The sequence below is a fragment of the Lepisosteus platostomus genome, chromosome 11, assembly GCF_059453375.1.
Source record: "Lepisosteus platostomus isolate fLepPlt1 chromosome 11, fLepPlt1.hap1, whole genome shotgun sequence".
NCBI classification, from domain to species: Eukaryota; Metazoa; Chordata; class Actinopteri; order Semionotiformes; family Lepisosteidae; genus Lepisosteus; species Lepisosteus platostomus.
Window position 1 is genome coordinate 842464 of NC_142621.1, and position 19702 is coordinate 862165.

Genomic DNA, 19702 nt, shown 5'->3' on the forward strand with positions numbered 1-19702 from the left:
AACTTCAGAAACCCATGCAATTTTCCATTTATTTTCTAACAGTTTTATCCAATTCAGGGTCACGGGGAGCTGGAGCTTATCCCAGCAAGCACCAGGCACAAGGCAGGATACACCCTGGACAGGATGCCAGTCCATCGCAGGCCAGACACACAGAGACACACACTCACACCAGGGCCAATTTCCCAGAAGTCAATTAACCCACCAGTACGTCTTTGGACTGTGGGAGAACATACGAACTCCATGCAGATAGCAGAAAACTACTTTTAAAACAATCATTAAGGCGTGACACATCTTCTCCCATTCCCCTTTCTCCAACCCCTTTATCACTGTCACACGTCTGCACGGGTGTGTCTGTAGAGTGATTGAGTGTCAATGCAGGACTGAAGGAAGGGTGTGTACAGTACGTGGAAGCTTGTTAGGCGATTTATGATGAAAATCACTAGGAAGCACGTTTGGTGCCGAAATCAAACTTCAGAGTTCCATTAGTTCCAATGAAAACAATTACTGTAAGGAGAATTAATAACGTTTGGGGAATGCTTACACACGAGGCTCAGTTCCTTGAAGGCACTAGCTAGGTTAACAGTCCTCCGCCCCTCCAAGTCTGTCAGCCTCAGAGCAGGTACGAGCAGCCGGTCAGCGGCCCAGGGGACAGGAGAGCGAGGCCTTCGCTGTCCGGAGACGCGAGTGGGGAAACGGATTTCTGCCTGAAAGTGGACAGAAAGTCTTCTGAATCTTCGCCTGAGGCGCGAGCGGCAGTCCGAGGTCAAAACAAATGAACGACTTCATTCAAATCGAAGAACGCTAATGTAAGAAAGGCTTTCCCCTTATAAACATAAAACTAAGACGGTAGCCGTCAAGTTAAGAAAAGGGGTGGATTACTTCTGAAGCGCTGCGTTTCATTAAAACACTCATTTACACTCCGCTAAAAACAGCCATTACACCAGTTTCAGAATTAAATGTCTGAATGCACTTGATATAATGCCACTACTAATTCAGCTGAGTGTTTAATTAGCAAATAACATCTTTGCTGCTAGACTACTACAGTACAGAAACAAGAGGCAATAAAAAGTAAAGCTACAAGGCCAATTACAAGTGTCCAGACAGTATTGTTTGTCAAGTACAGGCACCATAAAATATCAGCTGCCACCTGACACGGTGTCATTCACTCGGTACAGATGACTGTCGCGGCTGCCTTGTCCACAGAATTGATAGTTAGCTCGTGATATATCGGGGCTCCTTGCTGTACATTGTAAAAAGAAGTCCACACCGAAACGATAATGTCTCCACCAGTCAGTCACATCAGACCTTGACTCGGATCCATAACTCATTCCTCGACTGACAACGCAGGATCACAGAGACAGCGGCGACAGAAAAACGTGGTGCGTGGGTTAAGGCAAAGACCACACGCTGACGATTTTCAAAACCGCTGTAAACTTCACCTGGAAAGAAGGGATGTGTACATTTCTCTATATCGTCTCTTTTATTGTAAGACAGCTGAGGTTTGTGAGTAAAACAGTAAACCTATGTAGTTTCGTAAAAAACTACATATACAGTATATGCATTCTCACCCAAATACACGCATCTATACTGTATATATATATGCTAGGGCGTGATAATATGATATTTTAAATGTTACGCATTCCCCAATATAATGGAGCTAGGCTTGTGTTTTCCTCAGAAGCAGGCCTGTGAAGGTGTTACATTGTAAGTCTACCGGTACATAAATTGGTAGTTTTACAGAGTTGATAAAGCGTTCGACAGTGCAGTCACTGTACCTGTGTCCTGGCGGTGAAATTGATGGCTCGGAGCCGGAGGACAAGCCGAATCCACTCGTGATCGTGATGGAGTATTACTACAGTACGTGAACCGCGAGCTCCCTGAGGACCTGGTGCGATCCAGGCGCCTTGTCTCGCTCCGGAGATCCCGGGGTGCGAAAGTTTTTAAAAAGGTCACTTTGGTGCATAAAAATAGCATACATTAAGCTTTCGGGAGCTTAATCATGCATACTGCACATACAGCATATTTATTTAAAAAAACGGGGAAATGTGCTTTAACACGTTTTTGCAGTTAAAGGCAGAACGAGATCAAACTATTTAAACCACTGTAATGATCTGTTTTTTTCCCAGTTCATTCTTAATAGCTTCTTTAGATTAAACAATTATTGTTTGCTTTTAAAATGGATTTCGTTTAATTTATAGGCTTAACATCAAATCGGTGGAAAGCCTGACCTTATTTAAAGTCGCTGTTTTTACGCCTTTTTTTATCTTGAACATTTTGTATAAAGGAAGTTTGCGCAGAAAAGGATTATTTGGTACCATGGAGCAAAATCACAAAAGCCGTGTGAGATGGCTTCATCTATACTTGTCCGTAACGATGAAGAAAAACTGAAATAACATTACAAAATGGTCTTGTGCCGCTATTAATTTGGTTGTTCCTACAGCGTTCAACCTGATCAACGCTAAACCTATTATGGTCATGATTGAGATTTTAATATTTGGTCTTTTATGACAGTTTGGCAGTCTAATAATGCATACCACAGCCCTTATCTTGATTTTAAGCAGAAACAGGCGCTCTTATTCTGTGGGCTGCTCAACACCCCACTCGTGGGGCAAGAAATGACGAAGACAAACACTTCAGGCTGAAGTGGACTCATGCTGCACCGATACCCACTCAGTGGTCATCGGAAAGTCGCTTCACGCTGAAAGATAGGTTCTCTAAGAACAGACACTTCGACTTCTGTTTTTGGCCCCAGCATAAAGACCTGATTTCCTCTCTTGACCTAATCCCTTTTTCCATTACTTCTCGAACAAACTGAGAACCGGCCATCCGACAAATCACAATTCCAATATTGATAATCAATTATAATCTTGGTGCCATTAAACAGTGGCGTCTTCTGTTTCATTAAAGAGTTCATTGATCCGGCAAACACAATAACGTATTTAAAAGAAAATAATTAAAGATCAGAATCCCCGCGTTACCGTAAAATAAAATCTAATAAAAAAAGGCACCCCTTTTTTATATTTTAATCGGTAGGCAGCTTTTGTACTTGTGTTTCCAGTATTCTTGAATTACTGAAGCCCAATCAATTATTTTGAAACCATTTGAACGTTGTTTTTCTTTTTTTCCCCCACATGTGCACTTACAGTATTGTAGAAAAGTCATTCCTGGAAACTAGTAAAGATAGGTATGTTATGACATATATAAAGAACGAAGTTTGGATCCTCGCACAACGATATAATGAAAAACGTGTCCACTTCAAGGGTCAGCCTTAACAGTGTAACCCCCTACACGGCCAGCTGGTGGCGATACTGTGTTGGTTCTGCACTAAAATTATACAGACAGGGTGGCTGTTAGGATGCTCCCTTTCTCCGCTTGTTGTTTTCCTTGAACTGCTTGGAAAGTCGTGTCCAGACCTTCTATAACAAGTCAGTTCCGACCCGACAGAAAATCGGTCTCACGTATCAACAGCGCCGAAACGGAGCGAAATAACTGGAAGCTCATTTTAGCCGCCGCACACTGACAACGAGCCCCCATGGCCACCTGAAAGCGGGGTCTGCTGCCTTGCGCTCAACTCAAGCGAGTGTACTTGGACGTGGGAAGGTAACTTATTAAAGTACGAACTCGAGATTCGTTTCAAAGCCTTCGTGGGATAGGGCAGACACGTCGACTGGCAGAAAAAAATAAGGTTCATACGTGAAGCCTTAAGAAGTATTTTATTGGCCTCTTCCCATTTTGGCAGTTACATGAAATGGACCTACCGGTACCCGGTACCGGGACGGCCGGAGGCCCGGAGACGAATCTTTGCTGGCGGCAGCAGACCAGAACTCCGACGCACACATCCAGCTAACACGCAGGGCGCGGCGCTGTACAATCTGTTAAAAACTCCCCGTTTGTTGGTACACACTGCACTTGCCAAAATTAAAAGCGGAACACAGAAGTCGTTCCAAACGGGGAGAAGGAGGCTTGTAAATATTTTCCCCAGCATAAAAGTTTATTTGGACCCGGGCTGCGTGTGCTCTGAGCGGGTACTGCGTGTGCTCTGCGCCTGGCTCGGGGCGTGTGCGGCTCCTGTCGCTGCGCACGGCCAGGGGCCGCTCCGAGCCCGGACTGCTGTTCCCTTCCCTCACTCGTCTCCTCCGAGTCTCTTTCGCATCCTCCTGATTGGGCGGCTCAGTTATTCCGCCTGAATGGGCCGCAACGACATTGGCCGGCCGTGGATTCGCGTCATCCTGCCCGAAGACGTGTACTCGGGGTTTTCGTCCTGTCACAAACACATGTAGAGCAGAGCAGCACCGGAGACGGCACGGCTAGAGCCAACTCGTTAGATTTACTCGCAGAACCCCGAGCTGCAGCCACAAAGATCCGCTTTAATATACGGAGATCATTAAACTGCGCATTTCAGAGCATTTTCTCAAGGACATTCCTCTCTCGCTTTCTGAATCGAGTCAGTGGAAATACAATCTGAAAACTCCATTTGCTTTACTTAATTTACAGTCGTCCATAGCAGAGCGTTATTCCAAAAGGACTTGAACTGCGCCTTTTCTGATTCTCGGACTAGTGCGCCGAATTTTCTAGGTTTTTTTTTTTACATTCCACAGCGCGAAAACACCCCCCGATTTACCGGAACCAATCTGTGAACCAAAATAAGAAATTGTCTTCAGAGATCGGCGAACCTACAAACAGTTCAACCGTCACAGTACAACGAGACAAAAGAGGTAGGTTTGTTTTTTTCGTTCTGGGATTCTCAGCCCAGCGGCACTTGGTGTACTTTTGATAAAATGTGACATTTTCGAGGTGCAGCTGCAAGATGTAACAGTTTCTGGAGACGCTGGGCTGTGTTAGAAACATGACGAGAACAGGCAGTAGCACGAGTATTAACTGTTTGCAATTCGGGGGGGAAGAAGAAATAACCTACTTTCTTTCTGGACGTGCAGTACGGATCACAGGCGCACGCGAATGACGGGGTGGGTGATCCGGTACCGTTCGCTCTGGAGCTCGACCGCGCTCTGCCCCTCCGTCCCCCGGATGAGGACCGGAGACTAAATTGCATTTCCTCACCAGACGCAGCAATTTAAGCTCACCATTCCCAGCGATCTTTCACTCGCTCACCATTAACACGGCAGCGGTGCCTGGTGAAAACGGGTACTATTTTGCCTGCAGCTCCCTGATCTCTTTTCTGTTTCACCGACTCCATCTCGGCACATCAATTGCCCGGCCGTGTAATTACTAGAGTAAGCCTATTTAAGTTAAAAGCTTTTTTTTTTTTAACTCGGAATGTAACTTGACGAGGGCCCGTCCTTATATTATCTAGGGACTCGCTCTCCGTCCAGTCCTTTGATTCATCCCCTTTAGATCTAATCAGCGAACGTATTGCCTGTCCTTAAGACTCTGGACTAATGGGCTTCTGAAAGGTTTGCTCAGTGCAGCGCTTTTCTCGCCCCCTGTCCCCTCCTTCGCTTCTAATTACTGTACCTTTCAGCACAGATTTGGCTTAGCCCGCGATGAAGTCCGTCTGCCGAAACGGGGGAGGATTAAAAATTAAAAGACATTAGCCGAGGAGTGAAACAAGCAGCACGCATCGAATACGCACTCAATAGCGCACGTAGCCAATAAGGTGATAGATAAATTGTGGAGCGTGTCCCGGGAATGAAAGTATTGGAGACCAGGAATTTCAAAGAACACAGCACAAGGAGCAGAATATCGTTTGTAATAGTGTCGCCCCCACGTCATGATCCCACGGACACGCATGTGTAGATTACTTCGGGTATATTATACACGATGGGGTCTGTTTTCATGTTGAACTATTAACGACCATTGGAGCGTGGGTTAAAATCCTCAGGCAATTAACTTTTTAATTTACAACTGTCAGTAAAAAATAACGCACTGTGCCCAGATTAATGGTTTTACTATACAGTTTGTCATTTGCAACTTTTCTAGCTTTTTTTTTTAAATTAGCCGTTCTGTTTTCTCGCCACCTTGCTTCTGTGAGGATACTTTTTTCCCCTTGAAGGCTGCGCCTTGACCGGGGTGAAGAATTGCAGGGGGAAAATTGTTCAATTTAAAGACAATTTAGGCTGCCCAGCGAAAGCCGGTGCCTCTTTAATTGTTCTATCAACCAGAGTGTTATCAGTAAACAGCATTCATCTTGGAGGAACCGAGAGTCAACCGCAGCATTCAGATGAGCGATCAAGGACAGATTAGAGAGAAAGAGTGGTCTAAATGTGTTTGCAGAACAGGTTAAACATCCCTGCTTAAAGCTGCGGGATGTATTTATACCTGCGTCTCCAATCCCGAAGCAATCAGAGACACACTGATAAAATCCCAGGGAAATGGCACCGAATTGAAAGATGAACGTCTCCGGACGGGGAGGCTTTAGACTAGAAGCCGAAAATATGTTCTTAGCCCTGTCAGTTTTAAAGTTGTTTGTAATTAGCTTAACAGGTTCGACATCTGTCTCCAAGGGCTGTGGAATGAAAAGCCTTACAGTTTCCCCAGCCTAGGTAATGAGGTGTCGTGTTCAGACAGCCTGATGACGAGCAGTCCTCGTTTTCCCTTTAATGTCTTTACTTTGGTAAACCCACATTTCCCTTAAAACGCCAGGAAATACTAACCAGTCAAAATAACCGATTCAATGGGGACTCGTGTTAAGTGTGTGACCGTCACCTTTGGTTTTGCATGTTTCAATGATGCACAGAAGCTTTCCCTCTAATGGGGTTGTTTGGAAGCTCAGCCCCAAAGAACAGCTTCTGCCGGCAGGGTGGCTTCAGGTGCGCTGAAGGAGTGTAAACGTGGAAGTACCTTGTGACCTGTGGTGGGATAGAACGCTTTTTTCCTCAGTGATTCGTCTCGTAACTTCGAGCTCGTGTCCCCCTGGACCGCCCTGCTAGACGTCCTCGAGGTGGTGGCGTTCTTCTGAAATCTGTGTGGGGGTCTGGGGCCCAAGTGATGTCAGGTGTGTCGGTCCTCTCGGCGCCAGACAAGATGGTGGCCCTTGCCGAGCTCCGGGTGGAGCAGAGCAAGCAGGTTCCGAGGGGGTAGCGTCTACAGTAGGTGTTTTTTGCCATCTCTTGCCTCCTTTCAAACCCTCAGTTGTGTGTTTTTCCCCTTTTGCACAGAACGGAGACCATGGTGAACCCCGGTAGCAGTGCCCAGCCGCCCCCCGTGGGAGCGGGGTCTCTCTCCTGGAAGAAGTGCGCGGGGTGTGGGGGCAAGATTGCAGACCGCTTCCTGCTGTATACCATGGACAGCTACTGGCACAGCAGGTGTCTCAAGTGCTCCTACTGCCAGGCGCAGCTGGGAGAGATCGGCACGTCCTGCTACACCAAAAGCGGCATGATACTCTGCAGAAACGACTACATCAGGTAGGTCTGAGTGGGCCGGTGGCGCGGGGACCGCTGAGACCCGGCCCTCATGCGGTGTGCGCCAAGCAGCCGCTGGGCAAAACGCATTCAGTCTGCGTGATTGTGGGGGTGGTGGTGTCGGCTAAGACTTTGTTTTCAATGCTGTTGTTTAAGGGGAACCCGAAACCTTGCAGATCACATTTAAAATCAACTGAACTGAGAACAAAAATAACGCTGACAAAAATCGCAGATCTGAAGAGAAAGTGTTTACATGACTTTGCATTGAGGAATTCCGAAGAATTCAAGCACAGGCTTCACTTGCAATTAGAAGCTAGAATATGAGGTCGAGGGGTAGATATGTGCTTCGTTTTATTGTTTTCTGATAATTTTATAAGTTATCCTTTTTAGGTAAAGTTTGAAATCTGTTGCAGATAAGAAGTTCCATTGCTGGCAATCAAGGATGGGAAACAGCTGGAGTATCTGTAGTGTGCTGAGCTATTTCAAGGGCTGACCCAGGGGTCATGTTTTCTACAGAGGGCTGTGTCTCCACGCTGCCTGTGTGTCGTGTACATGGGTTTCAGCCCGGCTCGTGGGGAGGGAGAGCTGAAACCACTGGGGGATGTAAAGACAACAGAATCGGAGGAAGTAGCTTCGTGCTTCACAGACAGAAACGGCAGAATGTTTTATTTAAACTATTGGCAGCTATCCTTTTGAAAATTTAAAATTAAGAACACATTCTTTTAAAAAAAAAACAGACAACAGAAACAGGCTTCTGCTGAAATGACTCCATTCTTGTAAGTTCAAAATCATCAAACCAGTTAGCGTGCTCTTGTGTGTTTGGGGCAGCACATGTAACAAAATCAGAATTGGAACTGTTGGATTATTTACTCAAACAGCATCAACAAATAAACGTTAATTATTTTAGAATGATGACAGCCAGGGAGTGCAAGTCTTTACTCGTTAGATCTGCAGTCTAAAACATTAAGCACATTATAGGCAGAATGGCTGTTGTACAAGCAGCTTTCTTTAACAAGGACGGACCTTTGGAATTTCACCTTTCGCACTCACAGCCTGCACCCTGCGCCCACATATCCATTAAAAGGAAACCCGGGCGAAGGTGAAACTGGCTTTTAGAGGAAAAGGAAAATTAAACTGTAACCAAACTCACAGTGTCTGACGTTAAGCAAGGGCATTCAGAGCAGTTTTAGTTCATGCAAACACAAGATCGAAGTTGAGTGTGGAGCCGCTGAAATCTGTTGTTAGAAACCCACACACTTCTGACCTCAGTAATGCAAAACGTTAGAGAAACCAGACATTTGGTTATTTTTGCTGTTTTAACCCCGTTTGCTGTTGTGCTCCTCCAGTCAGCTAAATGGCATCAAATGCTTATGGGGAGGCATTCTTGAATGAAATGACAAAACTTGTTTGAGTGAGGCATATTAAATTAGAAACCCAAAAGGCACCTCATTAGTCCTATGGGGTGTGCTTGGTCTTGGAGGAATGTAAAACAGAGCACAATCTTTAGTTTTCTCTGTGTTCAGCTTCTCAAACCTGACTGTATCAAGCAACAAAAATGTTCATTGGAAAATACTGAGTTGATAACTTTTGTTTTCCTCTTTAAACATGTTGCCTAGAAATATAAATAAACTATTTGGATTCTAGTAGAATCTACCTGTTTTCGTATTTGTAATATTCTTTTCTGGTTTAGGCAAAACCTTGAAGAAGACACAGAATCTCTTTGTACATAAATCTATAGTTTATAAAGAGTACAGTGCATGTTTCTTATTTCCCGATGTTTGGTGCAGGTTCTGGTCAGCGGCTCAAGGTGACGTGGTGTCCTGCGCCCCAAGCACATTGGAAGAGCTGACATTTTAAGAGAGCAAACGCTCCCCTTAAAATCAGGCTAAGTCAATGGGGTACTTCGCCTGTAATGGGTCTAAACCTAATTAAACTTTGGAGGAAAAGTGGATATACCTTTCCACTTGTAATGGGAGTACAGTTAGAAAGAGAGTGGAGCTAAAAGAAGGTTGAGAGTCTGTGATGGTGAACACAGATAAAACAGGCTGACAGTGAGTCTACACAATTAAAAGCTGTAATTAGTGGCTCTTCCATTTTCTTTTAGTCCTGATGGGTTTTATCTAATGAGATCTGGTCCCTGGCTTGGAAATGCTTGGAATGACGTGTCCGAAATGAATGAGAGCCGCATCGCAAACAAAACATTTAATTAACAAAATTGGCTTTTGAGAGAGAGAGAGGGGATTATTACCAGGGCTAGTTGCATCCACACTTTAAAGGCACAGCATCATTTTTAATGCATTATTAAATTGCTCGTGTGATGTAAATGTAATTTCTCTAACCTTTATTTAGCTACACATATGCAATTTGGTGACTGATTGTGGTTCTTTGGCAAAATGCTTCAGCTCACGCTTCTAAAGAGAAATTTTAATGACCCCAGATTGTGTTGCCTTTACTGCATCAAGGTAGCGATGGCAGATTTGGCAAAGACTGCTACAGTACAACATCCATAGTGTCCTACTAAACTGTCTGCATGGCAGCAACAGCAACAAACAGCAAACAGGCATTTTTTTTCCCGATACACGCACGTTTCAAACCCAGAAACTAGGAGCTTTAGGCTAGTTTCAGTGGTTTTGTATCATGTTATTACAACTTGAATATACATTTCCTTTCTAGACTATGAGAGGCGCCAAGCAAGGGAATTAATTTTGCTGGTAATCATCTGGCTGCTAGATTCAGGGAATGCTGTCCCTTTAATTGAATAGGCTAGGTAATTAAATGGCACTTTTCCAATAGAACGTGCTAGGTAAATCTAATAGTTGGTTATTTAATATCACTTTGAAGTCTGCCCACTCAAGCACTATGACAGCGCAGGAGCATGTGAACTATTAGCTAGGAAAAACCAGGATCTCAAAAATTAATTAAATCGCATGCAATTTAGGGGAAACGTTTATCTTGATTTGTCATAACAGAATTAATTCAAGGCCTCCAATTCACTCGGGGCCAGATCTGTTACTCTGAATTAACCAAGCGTAATTTGGCGGATTTTTTCTCTCTCTCTCTCTGCCCTCCCCTCTCCTCGCTCTCTAATGCAGTACTTGCCATTATGCAAAAGCCCCTCTTAAGTATCAATATCTCCTAGTGCTTTTAAGGTGCTTTGGCTGCTGTTGTACCGAAGCATCTTTAATGGACTATGTTGCAGACATCATTAATGTATTGCTTTCTTACTATATTTAACGCTGCTGTTAAAGACACAACGTCTGTATTTGTAAAGCGTCCCCGTTCGAGCAATATTCCCTTATTAAACAGGCCTTTCCTGTACACGTCTGTGCAATGGTGAAGATGGTGGGGCTCACAGTTGCGAGGCCGCCGTGGCGAGCTTCTTCAGCGATACTCAGAAACGCATAAGAAAAACTCCCCATCTTCTTGTGGGTTAAAAATTGATTTCTGTCAAAAACAGAAAACCTTTATTTTTTGCCGTTTTAAAGCCGTCTCTTATTGGTCCTGATTGATCGGGAAGTCGTGTAGCTGAAAATCTAGCCGTCCTTATTGTGAGCACGAATCCGAAGAGCAGAAACTGAAACCAATTCTGTCATCGCAATTAAACAGTCCCCCGGCTTTAATTATCCCGACCTGGGGTATCTCTCCCCAATGCAGGAGTTCAGGAGAACGGAGCCCATTAGACTACAGCCTGAGACTGATAGCAACTTAATTGAGCACCTAAAGCCTCCAGCCTTTTAAATCAAATAGCATCCTGGACAATCCCCCGGCCAGATAATTAACTCCACGCATGTAGAAACCAAAGTGTGTGTGTGTGCGTGTAGGGGCGTTGGGAGACAGACGTGGGGGGCTGATAAGGAATCAGATTGTGGATTTTAACTCCCACCCCGCGCGCCTTCACCAAATGGATTGCAGCACTCGTAATGAAATGTCTTTATTTTGGGAGAGATCTAATCCCGGAATGTCATCATTTAATTCAGTTGACGATTAAAAAAAAATCCAAAACAATGGGCTACAGTTTAAACGATGAAGCAGTTCAAATAAACGACGAGCTCTGTGCTGTAATAGACTTTGTAATACTTGGGAGAACCATGGCAAACGTTCAGACGACTACGAGGGGGGTAGCGTATTTTCAGTTCGGTATGTTCAGTTTCCCTGAGGCTCCTTGCACTGAGAAACTCGGGACGCGTTTCTGTGCAGGGATGTCCGCGGTACTTCTGCCGTACCTTACGTAGTGGGGAAAAAAAGCAGAGCCGTGTTAACACCGATATCAGCCGAGAAGGCCCGCTCATGACTATTAGTAAAAAACCATGTCTCCGAAAATCAGACTTGTAGTCGGACCCGTATTGCCGCCCATTGTATGTATGAAACGGGGTTGACAACGAACTTGTCTTTCAGCGGAGAGCCTGAGTGTGACCCTTTATTCAGCAGTTTATTGTAAGGCATAATGATTATGTTAGCGAAACTCTTTGGATTTCCTGATATGCTCTGTCAGCTTCATCTTTTTTTAAAAATAGATGTTTAGCTGTGCGTGGAAAGCTCAGTGGTTTTAGGGTTAATCCATATTTTCCATTTGCGAGTGCGGATAAACTTCAATGTTTGTCTTACTGCTTTCCCGTCATTAATAAATACATTAATGTAATAATACTTATTAATCTGCAGCCGCAAGGGTAGGTAGTCTTCCAGTTCTGCGACATGTCTGCAGTTATTCATTATTTCAGTTTTAAGTTATTCAACATTTAATTATTATTCGGTAATAATAGAGGAAAATGAGATGTTCCGCTATCTTGGCAATCCTTTATGTTTAAAGTTTGTTTCTCAAGGAACAACAAATCGCACCGCTACCGTTTTAAAACCGGCCACGGCTGAATCGCCGCTCCTGTAGCAAAGGGAGTTTTGTGCCTCAGCCTTCTAATTTCGCAACAAAGTGTCGATGTGTCGTGGATCTCAAACTAATTAGTTTTGAAATGGAGTTTTGATTGAACTCTTCAAATCGATGCCGCTGCAAAATTTGTTTCTCGGGCTTCCTATTAAAAGCCATCTTAGGGGGCAGTTTTACTACTCTCTCTGTCGTTCTGTCGATACATTTAATAACAACTTACAGGCTGTTTTCAATAAAGCGGCGACAACACATTGCTGCTTGGGACACGAGTCTCCTTTGCAAGATCAGGTCCTGCAGACGAAGACCCCTCTTTTAAACGAGAACGGGACGGGCTCTTTCGCCTCACGGTTGAATTCAAATGTGCGATTTCATCAGAGGAGAGGTGCGTTATCATTAAAGTCGAGGCTGAGAGTGATTCAGACGTTCCGGTTTTACTCTTGAGAAAGATAACGTTGCAGCTGCACGTTAATGCCGTTTCCCTTCATTCTACACTCGCGCACTTACATTGATATTACGGATGTAATGAATTAAAAAATGTTTTTAAAACACACGTCTTCGTTTAAATGCATGTGTAGGCTAACGCTATACCGTCTCCCCTTTCATCCGTGTCAGACGCTGTGGTCTTATTTGATTGCATAGGAAAACTGCAGTGATAGAGCAAACACCCAGTGAGATATGATGACAAATGGGCCCAGATCCCAGTAAATTACTTTCTGCTCAAATCGAAATTTCATTCAGTTTGTTGCTAGCAGAGATGAAGTAATCTAAATTGTGGACTCAGAAGCCGATAGAGGGAAGTTGGAGCAAGCATTTCATTATCAAGAGGGAGAGAGAAGGTTAGGATGAAAGAGATGAGCAGAGGCAAACCTGAAGTGTTGACACCATGATTGAAAAGGTTAACCCATGCACATTATATATCAACCTGGATAGCAGAGTATTTCTAATGGAAACCCTGGCTCCGGTGGAGGTTTGCTGGAGTTCTAATGGCAAAAGCATGATGTCTCCTTAGATGTACAATCAAATCCTCTTAACTCTGATTGCTTGTGTTCCAGGTTATGATTAGGATGCAAAATGTATGTTAAAGGTAATACTCCATTCCAGTGGCAGAGCTGGGGACACGATATTTCTTCTTCTCCTCTCCCTCCCTAATATGTAAAATTTCAGCATTTCATTTTTTTCCATGCTTTAATCGTACAAGGCATGCAATCAATTCTATTGTCTTAACCAACAACCCAATCTAAATCCCAGCGTGCAATGAAAGTCATTGTGTATCGCAGAGGCTTAAGGCTGAGCTGATTTAAATGAAGGCAACGAGTATTTCTGTGAACTGTCAACTTGTTTCTCAGACCTTTTTATGAGCACTATTGACTATATTTATTTTAGCACAAAACAGTTTTGAATTTAAGTGGGTTTACTTTTTGTATTTTTAAAGACACAATATCTTTAACTAGAAAAAAAAAACCTCTTACAAGACAATCCTGACTACTGCTACTGAGTCTACAAAGATGGATTCCAACCAAGCTGAAGCTAGTGGACAAAAAGAATCAGTCCCTGTATCTTAACAACGAACAGCACTTATTTTTATGCTATTCATGAGATTAATAGTCACTTTTTTAATGGGCTGTGTGACTGTGTCTGTGTCCTGCAGGTTATTTGGTAACAGCGGAGCATGCAGCGCGTGTGGGCAGTCCATCCCAGCCAGCGAGTTGGTCATGAGGGCACAAGGCAACGTCTACCACCTCAAGGTAATCTTGCATGCCCTCCAGACCTGAGCCTGCACTGAGGGAACTCCAGCATCCTTTCAGCCAGTTCCTTCTGTAGTGGATTCTGTGAGATCTGTCTTTAATGTTTTACACCTGAAGGTCCAGCACGCTGTGTAGAAAAAATTTAAAAAGCCTGAGCTGCAGCACAGTTATTTGTGCTTATTTAATAATGTTAGAATAGAGTAGGAAAGAAGCTTTGCACAGTGTTTCTACTGGAGGGGCCCATAGGTCCAGTATGGAGATGCATGCTGGAACCCCTCGCGTGGCACCCCTGCCCAGAGAGCGGCTGGCCCTGCGTCACGAGCAGTGCTCCTGTCCTCCTCGCGTGGCTCCCCCTGCCCAGAGATTGGCTGGCCCTGCGTCACGAGCAGTGCTCCTGTCCTCTTCGCGTGGCTCCCCCTGCCCAGAGAGTGGCTGGCCCTGCATCACGAGCAGTGCTCCTGTCCTCCTCGCATGGCACCCCTGCCCAGAGAGTGGCTGGCCCTGCGTCACGAGCAGTGCTCCTGCCCTCCTCGCGTGGCTCCCCCTGCCCAGAGAGTGGCTGGCCCCACGTCACGAGCAGTGCTCCTGTCCTCCTCGCGTGGCTCCCCCTGCCCAGAGAGTGGCTGGCCCTGTGTCACGAGCAGTGCTCCTGCCCTCCTCGCGTGGCTCCCCCTGCCCAGAGAGTGGCTGGCCCTGTGTCACGAGCAGTGCTCCTGTCCTCCTCGCGTGGCTCCCCCTGCCCAGAGATTGGCTGGCCCTGTGTCACGAGCAGTGCTCCTGTCCTCCTCGCGTGGCTCCCCCTGCCCAGAGATTGGCTGGCCCTGTGTCACGAGCAGTGCTCCTGTCCTCCTCGCGTGGCTCCCCCTGCCCAGAGAGTGGCTGGCCCTGCGTCACGAGCAGTGCTCCTGCCCTCCTCGCGTGGCTCCCCCTGCCCAGAGAGTGGCTGGCCCCACGTCACGAGCAGTGCTCCTGTCCTCCTCGCGTGGCTCCCCCTGCCCAGAGAGTGGCTGGCCCCGCGTCACGAGCAGTGCTCCTGCCCTCCTCGCGTGGCACCCTGCCCAGAGAGTGGCTGGCCCTGCGTCACGAGCAGTGCTCCTGCCCTCCTCGCGTGGCTCCCCCTGCCCAGAGAGTGGCTGGCCCCGCGTCACGAGCAGTGCTCCTGCCCTCCTCGCGTGGCACCCTGCCCAGAGAGTGGCTGGCCCTGCGTCACGAGCAGTGCTCCTGCCCTCCTCGCGTGGCTCCCCCTGCCCAGAGAGTGGCTGGCCCTGCGTCACGAGCAGTGCTCCTGTCCTCCTCGCGTGGCTCCCCCTGCCCAGAGAGTGGCTGGCCCCGCGTCACGAGCAGTGCTCCTGTCCTCCTCGCGTGGCTCCCCCTGCCCAGAGAGTGGCTGGCCCCGCGTCACGAGCAGTGCTCCTGCCCTCCTCGCGTGGCACCCCCTGCCCAGAGAGTGGCTGGCCCTGTGTCACGAGCAGTGCTCCTGCCCTCCTCGCGTGGCTCCCCCTGCCCAGAGAGTGGCTGGCCCCACGTCACGAGCAGTGCTCCTGTCCTCCTCGCGTGGCTCCCCCTGCCCAGAGAGTGGCTGGCCCTGCGTCACGAGCAGTGCTCCTGTCCTCCTTGCAGTGCTTCACGTGCTCCACCTGCCGGAATCGCCTCGTGCCTGGAGACCGCTTTCACTACATCAACGGCAACTTGTTCTGCGAACACGACAGACCCACGGCTCTCATGAACGGCCATTTGAACTCCCTGCAGACCAACCCGTTACTGCCAGACCAGAAGGTAAGGACCTCCCTGTTCCTCCTCTGTCACGAGCGAACAGCACAGCATGTCCCCAGGACCTCGTTGGCACAAATCTGCTGGGTCATTGCTGGGTGGAAATCCTCCTCTCGGTTCAGGCTGTGTCTTCACATGGGTTTCTCTGAGGTCCTTTTCTCTTGCTCCAGAATAGTTAAGGAAAACATTGATCATTTTGAAAAAACAGTGTCCAGTGCTGCACACGAGACTGTGACACCGTGTTCCATCAGGCCCTGTTACTTTCACTTTAAAGGGCCTGTGGATGGTTTTAAATTGCTCTTCCGAGTGTATTTCGCAGCTCTAGAGGCCCAGAATGGCTTCTTGTTTAATTAAATGACACTACTGTTTAATGCCATTTTTTTTTGGTGGGGGAGGAGGAGAACTGACACTGACACTGAAAGTTACTCCCATTTTTGCTTTTGCCTTAGAGGGGCTCTCTCTGTGTGCTGGGAGGGGGATGAGGGTTTAACATGCTGGGAGAGAGTTCGTGTGAGTGAAACACACATGGAATTAACTCGGCTTTTCGAATCCCAATTCCTTGGCAGGGTGGTATGTCCGTCCTCAACCTTTAAACTCGTCGTTGAAAAGTTACAACATACTTAATTTTGAGGCGTAAAGATGAGCGCAATTTGGTATTAGGGCAAACTAATTTGTAACAATTACTGTCAACCCTAAAATGAGAATACTGCAAATGCAAGTCTGGACCAGTTTAAGAAATGCACGGAGTCCCCTGCATAATTGTATTCACATCATATTTCACACTGATTATGTATTGATGACATTGATTCATTTACTCTTTACAGCACAACTCGCACGGATATTAAATCTTATTGACCAAAGATGAATTTTAATTTCAGATTGGTGATAGATTTTCCCATCACTGCTGATTGCCTGTTTGACTTTTTCATCATTAACGGAGGCAATCTTACTGCTGAGTTATTGCTCCGAAACAAAACGTGCGCACATCACTTGGTAATTCTTTATGGGTTTACAACAGGGAACTTTATTAATAATCTGTTTGAGGGACTGCGCACAATAGCTTTTAGCTTTGAATTGCACTTTGACCATTGAACTCCGTTTTAAAATGTGTGGATCAGCAGCAGTGATGAAGAGAACGGCTTCTTTTCTGCTCCAGAATTTCTGTTTATGTTTATGTGGCTTTTCACCCACAGTGGATGGATAAAGTTCTCAACAAAATTTTGTCGGTGCACTAAACAGTCGACTGCGCCTCTTTGTGTAATTATACACTTTCCCTGTCAAGAAAGAATGTTGAAAATGTTAGCAGGCTGAAGATCACCCTTCCAGCTAGGTGCAGCCTGAATGGATCCCGAGCTCAGTGTTCTCTGGTGCTCGCTGACTGTAAGGCCCGAGGGACCGAATTCCGTAGCGCTGTCCCCCCATTAGCAGGAAAGTCATCCTACAAGTCAATGCAAAGAGCATCTAACATTCAAATTGAAAGCTTCTGCATTACCCTGCTTAATATTAAATGTCTGTTGCTTTCGTATTACAGTCGGTGTGGTAAATATGAAATCTCATTGTTTATTTATGTGCTAACATCTATTGTAGTGAAAACAGATGAATTATTTATGTTAAAATGCAATCAGAATATCGAGTGTGATGCTTTAATTATTGCAAGGCGAGAATTCTACAGTATAAGTCACTGCCTCCTGCTCCCTGTTAAACCATAACCAAAAAAAGTGTTTATGTAATGGTACTGTGCAAAATAAAGTGTAATGATTACAATTATTGTACTGAGAATGTTTAGGGAATATAGATTTTTTTTCTCTTTAAGCTGAAACATAGCATCAGAAATCATGCCTGTGGAGTAGAATCCATTAAATAATGGTTATTGAAAGATGGTCTTCCTCATCGGTTTCACAAGACAGAAATAATTAACTACAGTAGCTAGTTCCCTTACTAGGCCAGTTTCAGTCACTCTTGTAACCCAATAAAAGACATAAAATCGGATGCACTTGGAAATGGAACAGTCCTACTAATATGGATATGAAGTATCTTACTCTGCTATTGTTTATATTATGTACAATTTCATGGTGACATAATTGGTGTTGTCTGTGTCCACAGCGGAGGACGTTTGATGCTCATTTATTAAGTAGGCTCTCTGGCTGCTCCCTAATCTCTTTGTTCAGGACAGACAAATTACCTTTCTCACACTGAGCTCCTGCTCTTGGGAATTAAACCTCACGGCCTCAGTCACTTTAATTAGCCTGAAAGTGGGGGTTTGCAATTACTAATAGACTTCAGCCTTTTAGTAAATTGAGGAAAGGGTGAAAAGAGAACTCCTTTACAATCGAAGCAAAAACAATGAAAAAGTTTTGAATGTGGCCAAAAAGCTTTGAAAGAGCATTGTTATTGTCTCTGTGCTTTAGTGTCTTCGTTCCATTGTAATCTAAACACCCCAGGTGGGCTGTGTTACAGTATTACTAAAATTACAGACAAAAAAGAGACATAAGTGTTTGTTAAAAGCAAAGCTTAGAAAATGGACACCAAATTCCTTGGCCGACTTGATCAATAAATTAGGTCCAGCTGAAGTGCAACTCTCAAATGATGACGTGGCTTGAATTATGTTACCAGAAAGGTGTGCAGAGATAAACTTTAATAGCTCTGAAGGCCTGTTCATGAAAACGAGAACAGGACTGTTTGCCTTGAGAAGGCTGCTTTTTTGTGATTTGTCTGAGCACACGGCCACCCTCCCAACGTGCTTCAAATGAAACTGCATTCATTTCTGCTGTTGCTCTGCATCCTGCATCTTATTTCCACCCGAATGAAAGATTGTAGGCGGTTCGGGGGTGAAGGTGGTCTCTAGACTGTGTGCTGGGGAGAGAGAGGGTGTAGTTTTGGAATGACTGCGCAGAACGGTACTGGCTGTGGCGATGCCTGCGATCTCCATGTGATCACATTTCCCCCCTCTCTCCTCTCTCCGGAAGGTCTGCTAAAGGGAAGGGAAGCTGTGCCCGGAAGCAGGACGCGTGCCTTCATTCCAGCCCTCGCCCATCCTCGCCAGGGGGTCCGACTCCCACCCCAGCTGCCCTCGCCATCGTACCCCCGCTCACTCTCCGCTGCCCCTGTGGGGCGCAGCCCTGCGCTCACGTGACTGAGGAAGGGACATTAAGGACTCCATGAACCTGGACTAATGGGAGACTGTACAGAAAATGAGAGAGAGAAAGAAAGCCCAACCTGAGGACATTCTGGGGAAAAAATGACAAATGAAGCTAATTAAGCACAGCTTTTCAAATCTGCATCACACCTCCGATACCAATTAGAGGGGGCACTGACCGCAGTTTCTCCCTTTCTTTTTTTCAACACCCCTTCTTTACAACCTTCTGTTTGCTCTTTCTATATTTTAAGTGTTGTAAAGGGAATGTGTTTCAGTTTTTTGGAAAAAAAAACAAAAAGACTATGGAATAAAAGGTCCGTTGCTTTTGTGGAGATCTTATCAAAAACACTTTTGGTGTACCTGTAAATTACCATGTATGTATGCATGTAAGTGTTCTGTGTCCCAGCGTGCCCATTCGCCAGTCCCACCCTCCACAGCAAACCCCACATCTGAGGCTCATAGCAGCTCATGTAGATTTTCACCAACCTATAATTGCTGAATGAAAAAGATAAATCTATTTGTGATATTTTCAGAGACATTTGCTCCAGTATGGTGTATTTAAGTAATAAAAGTTAAAAGAGAAATTACTTACCCTGCTTTCTTTAATGCACAGGTGACTCACTTGATCCGAATCATACAAATGTGCTCAGTATTTTTCTGCACTGGACATATACTGCATTGCATGATGCGTATACCCCTTTTCAATGTATTCTGCATGCATGCATGCATGCGTGTTCACCTGTGTCAAAGAGGGCTTGAGGCACAGGTAGTTTAAGCAGTTTTTCCCTTCCTCCTTTGTGGTTTCTTGGCAGCG

At 45.6% G+C, this 19702-nt stretch overlaps 1 protein-coding gene across 1 annotated transcript; it reads left to right on the top strand.

Moving 5' to 3' along the window:
• Positions 1–3402: 3402 nt before the first annotated feature.
• LOC148651700 (LIM domain transcription factor LMO4) lies at positions 3403–19475 on the top strand. Its single transcript, XM_088597678.1, has 5 exons — positions 3403–4715; positions 7116–7361; positions 13886–13982; positions 15603–15758; positions 18719–19475. Exons 2-5 carry the CDS (start codon positions 7126–7128, stop codon positions 18725–18727), a joined length of 498 nt encoding a protein of 165 aa, XP_088453804.1. The 5' UTR covers positions 3403–4715; positions 7116–7125; the 3' UTR covers positions 18728–19475.
• The last annotated feature ends 227 nt before the right edge of the window (positions 19476–19702 follow it).

Excerpts from the sequence above, each read along its gene's own strand:
- LOC148651700 (XM_088597678.1), top strand. The coding sequence starts at position 7,126 with ATGGTGAACCCCGGTAGCAGTGCCCAGCCGCCCCCCGTGGGAGCGGGG. Across the intron at positions 7,362-13,885 it reads TGCAGAAACGACTACATCAG|GTTATTTGGTAACAGCGGAG; the intron begins GTAGGTCTGAGT and ends TGTGTCCTGCAG. Across the intron at positions 13,983-15,602 it reads GCAACGTCTACCACCTCAAG|TGCTTCACGTGCTCCACCTG; the intron begins GTAATCTTGCAT and ends TCCTCCTTGCAG.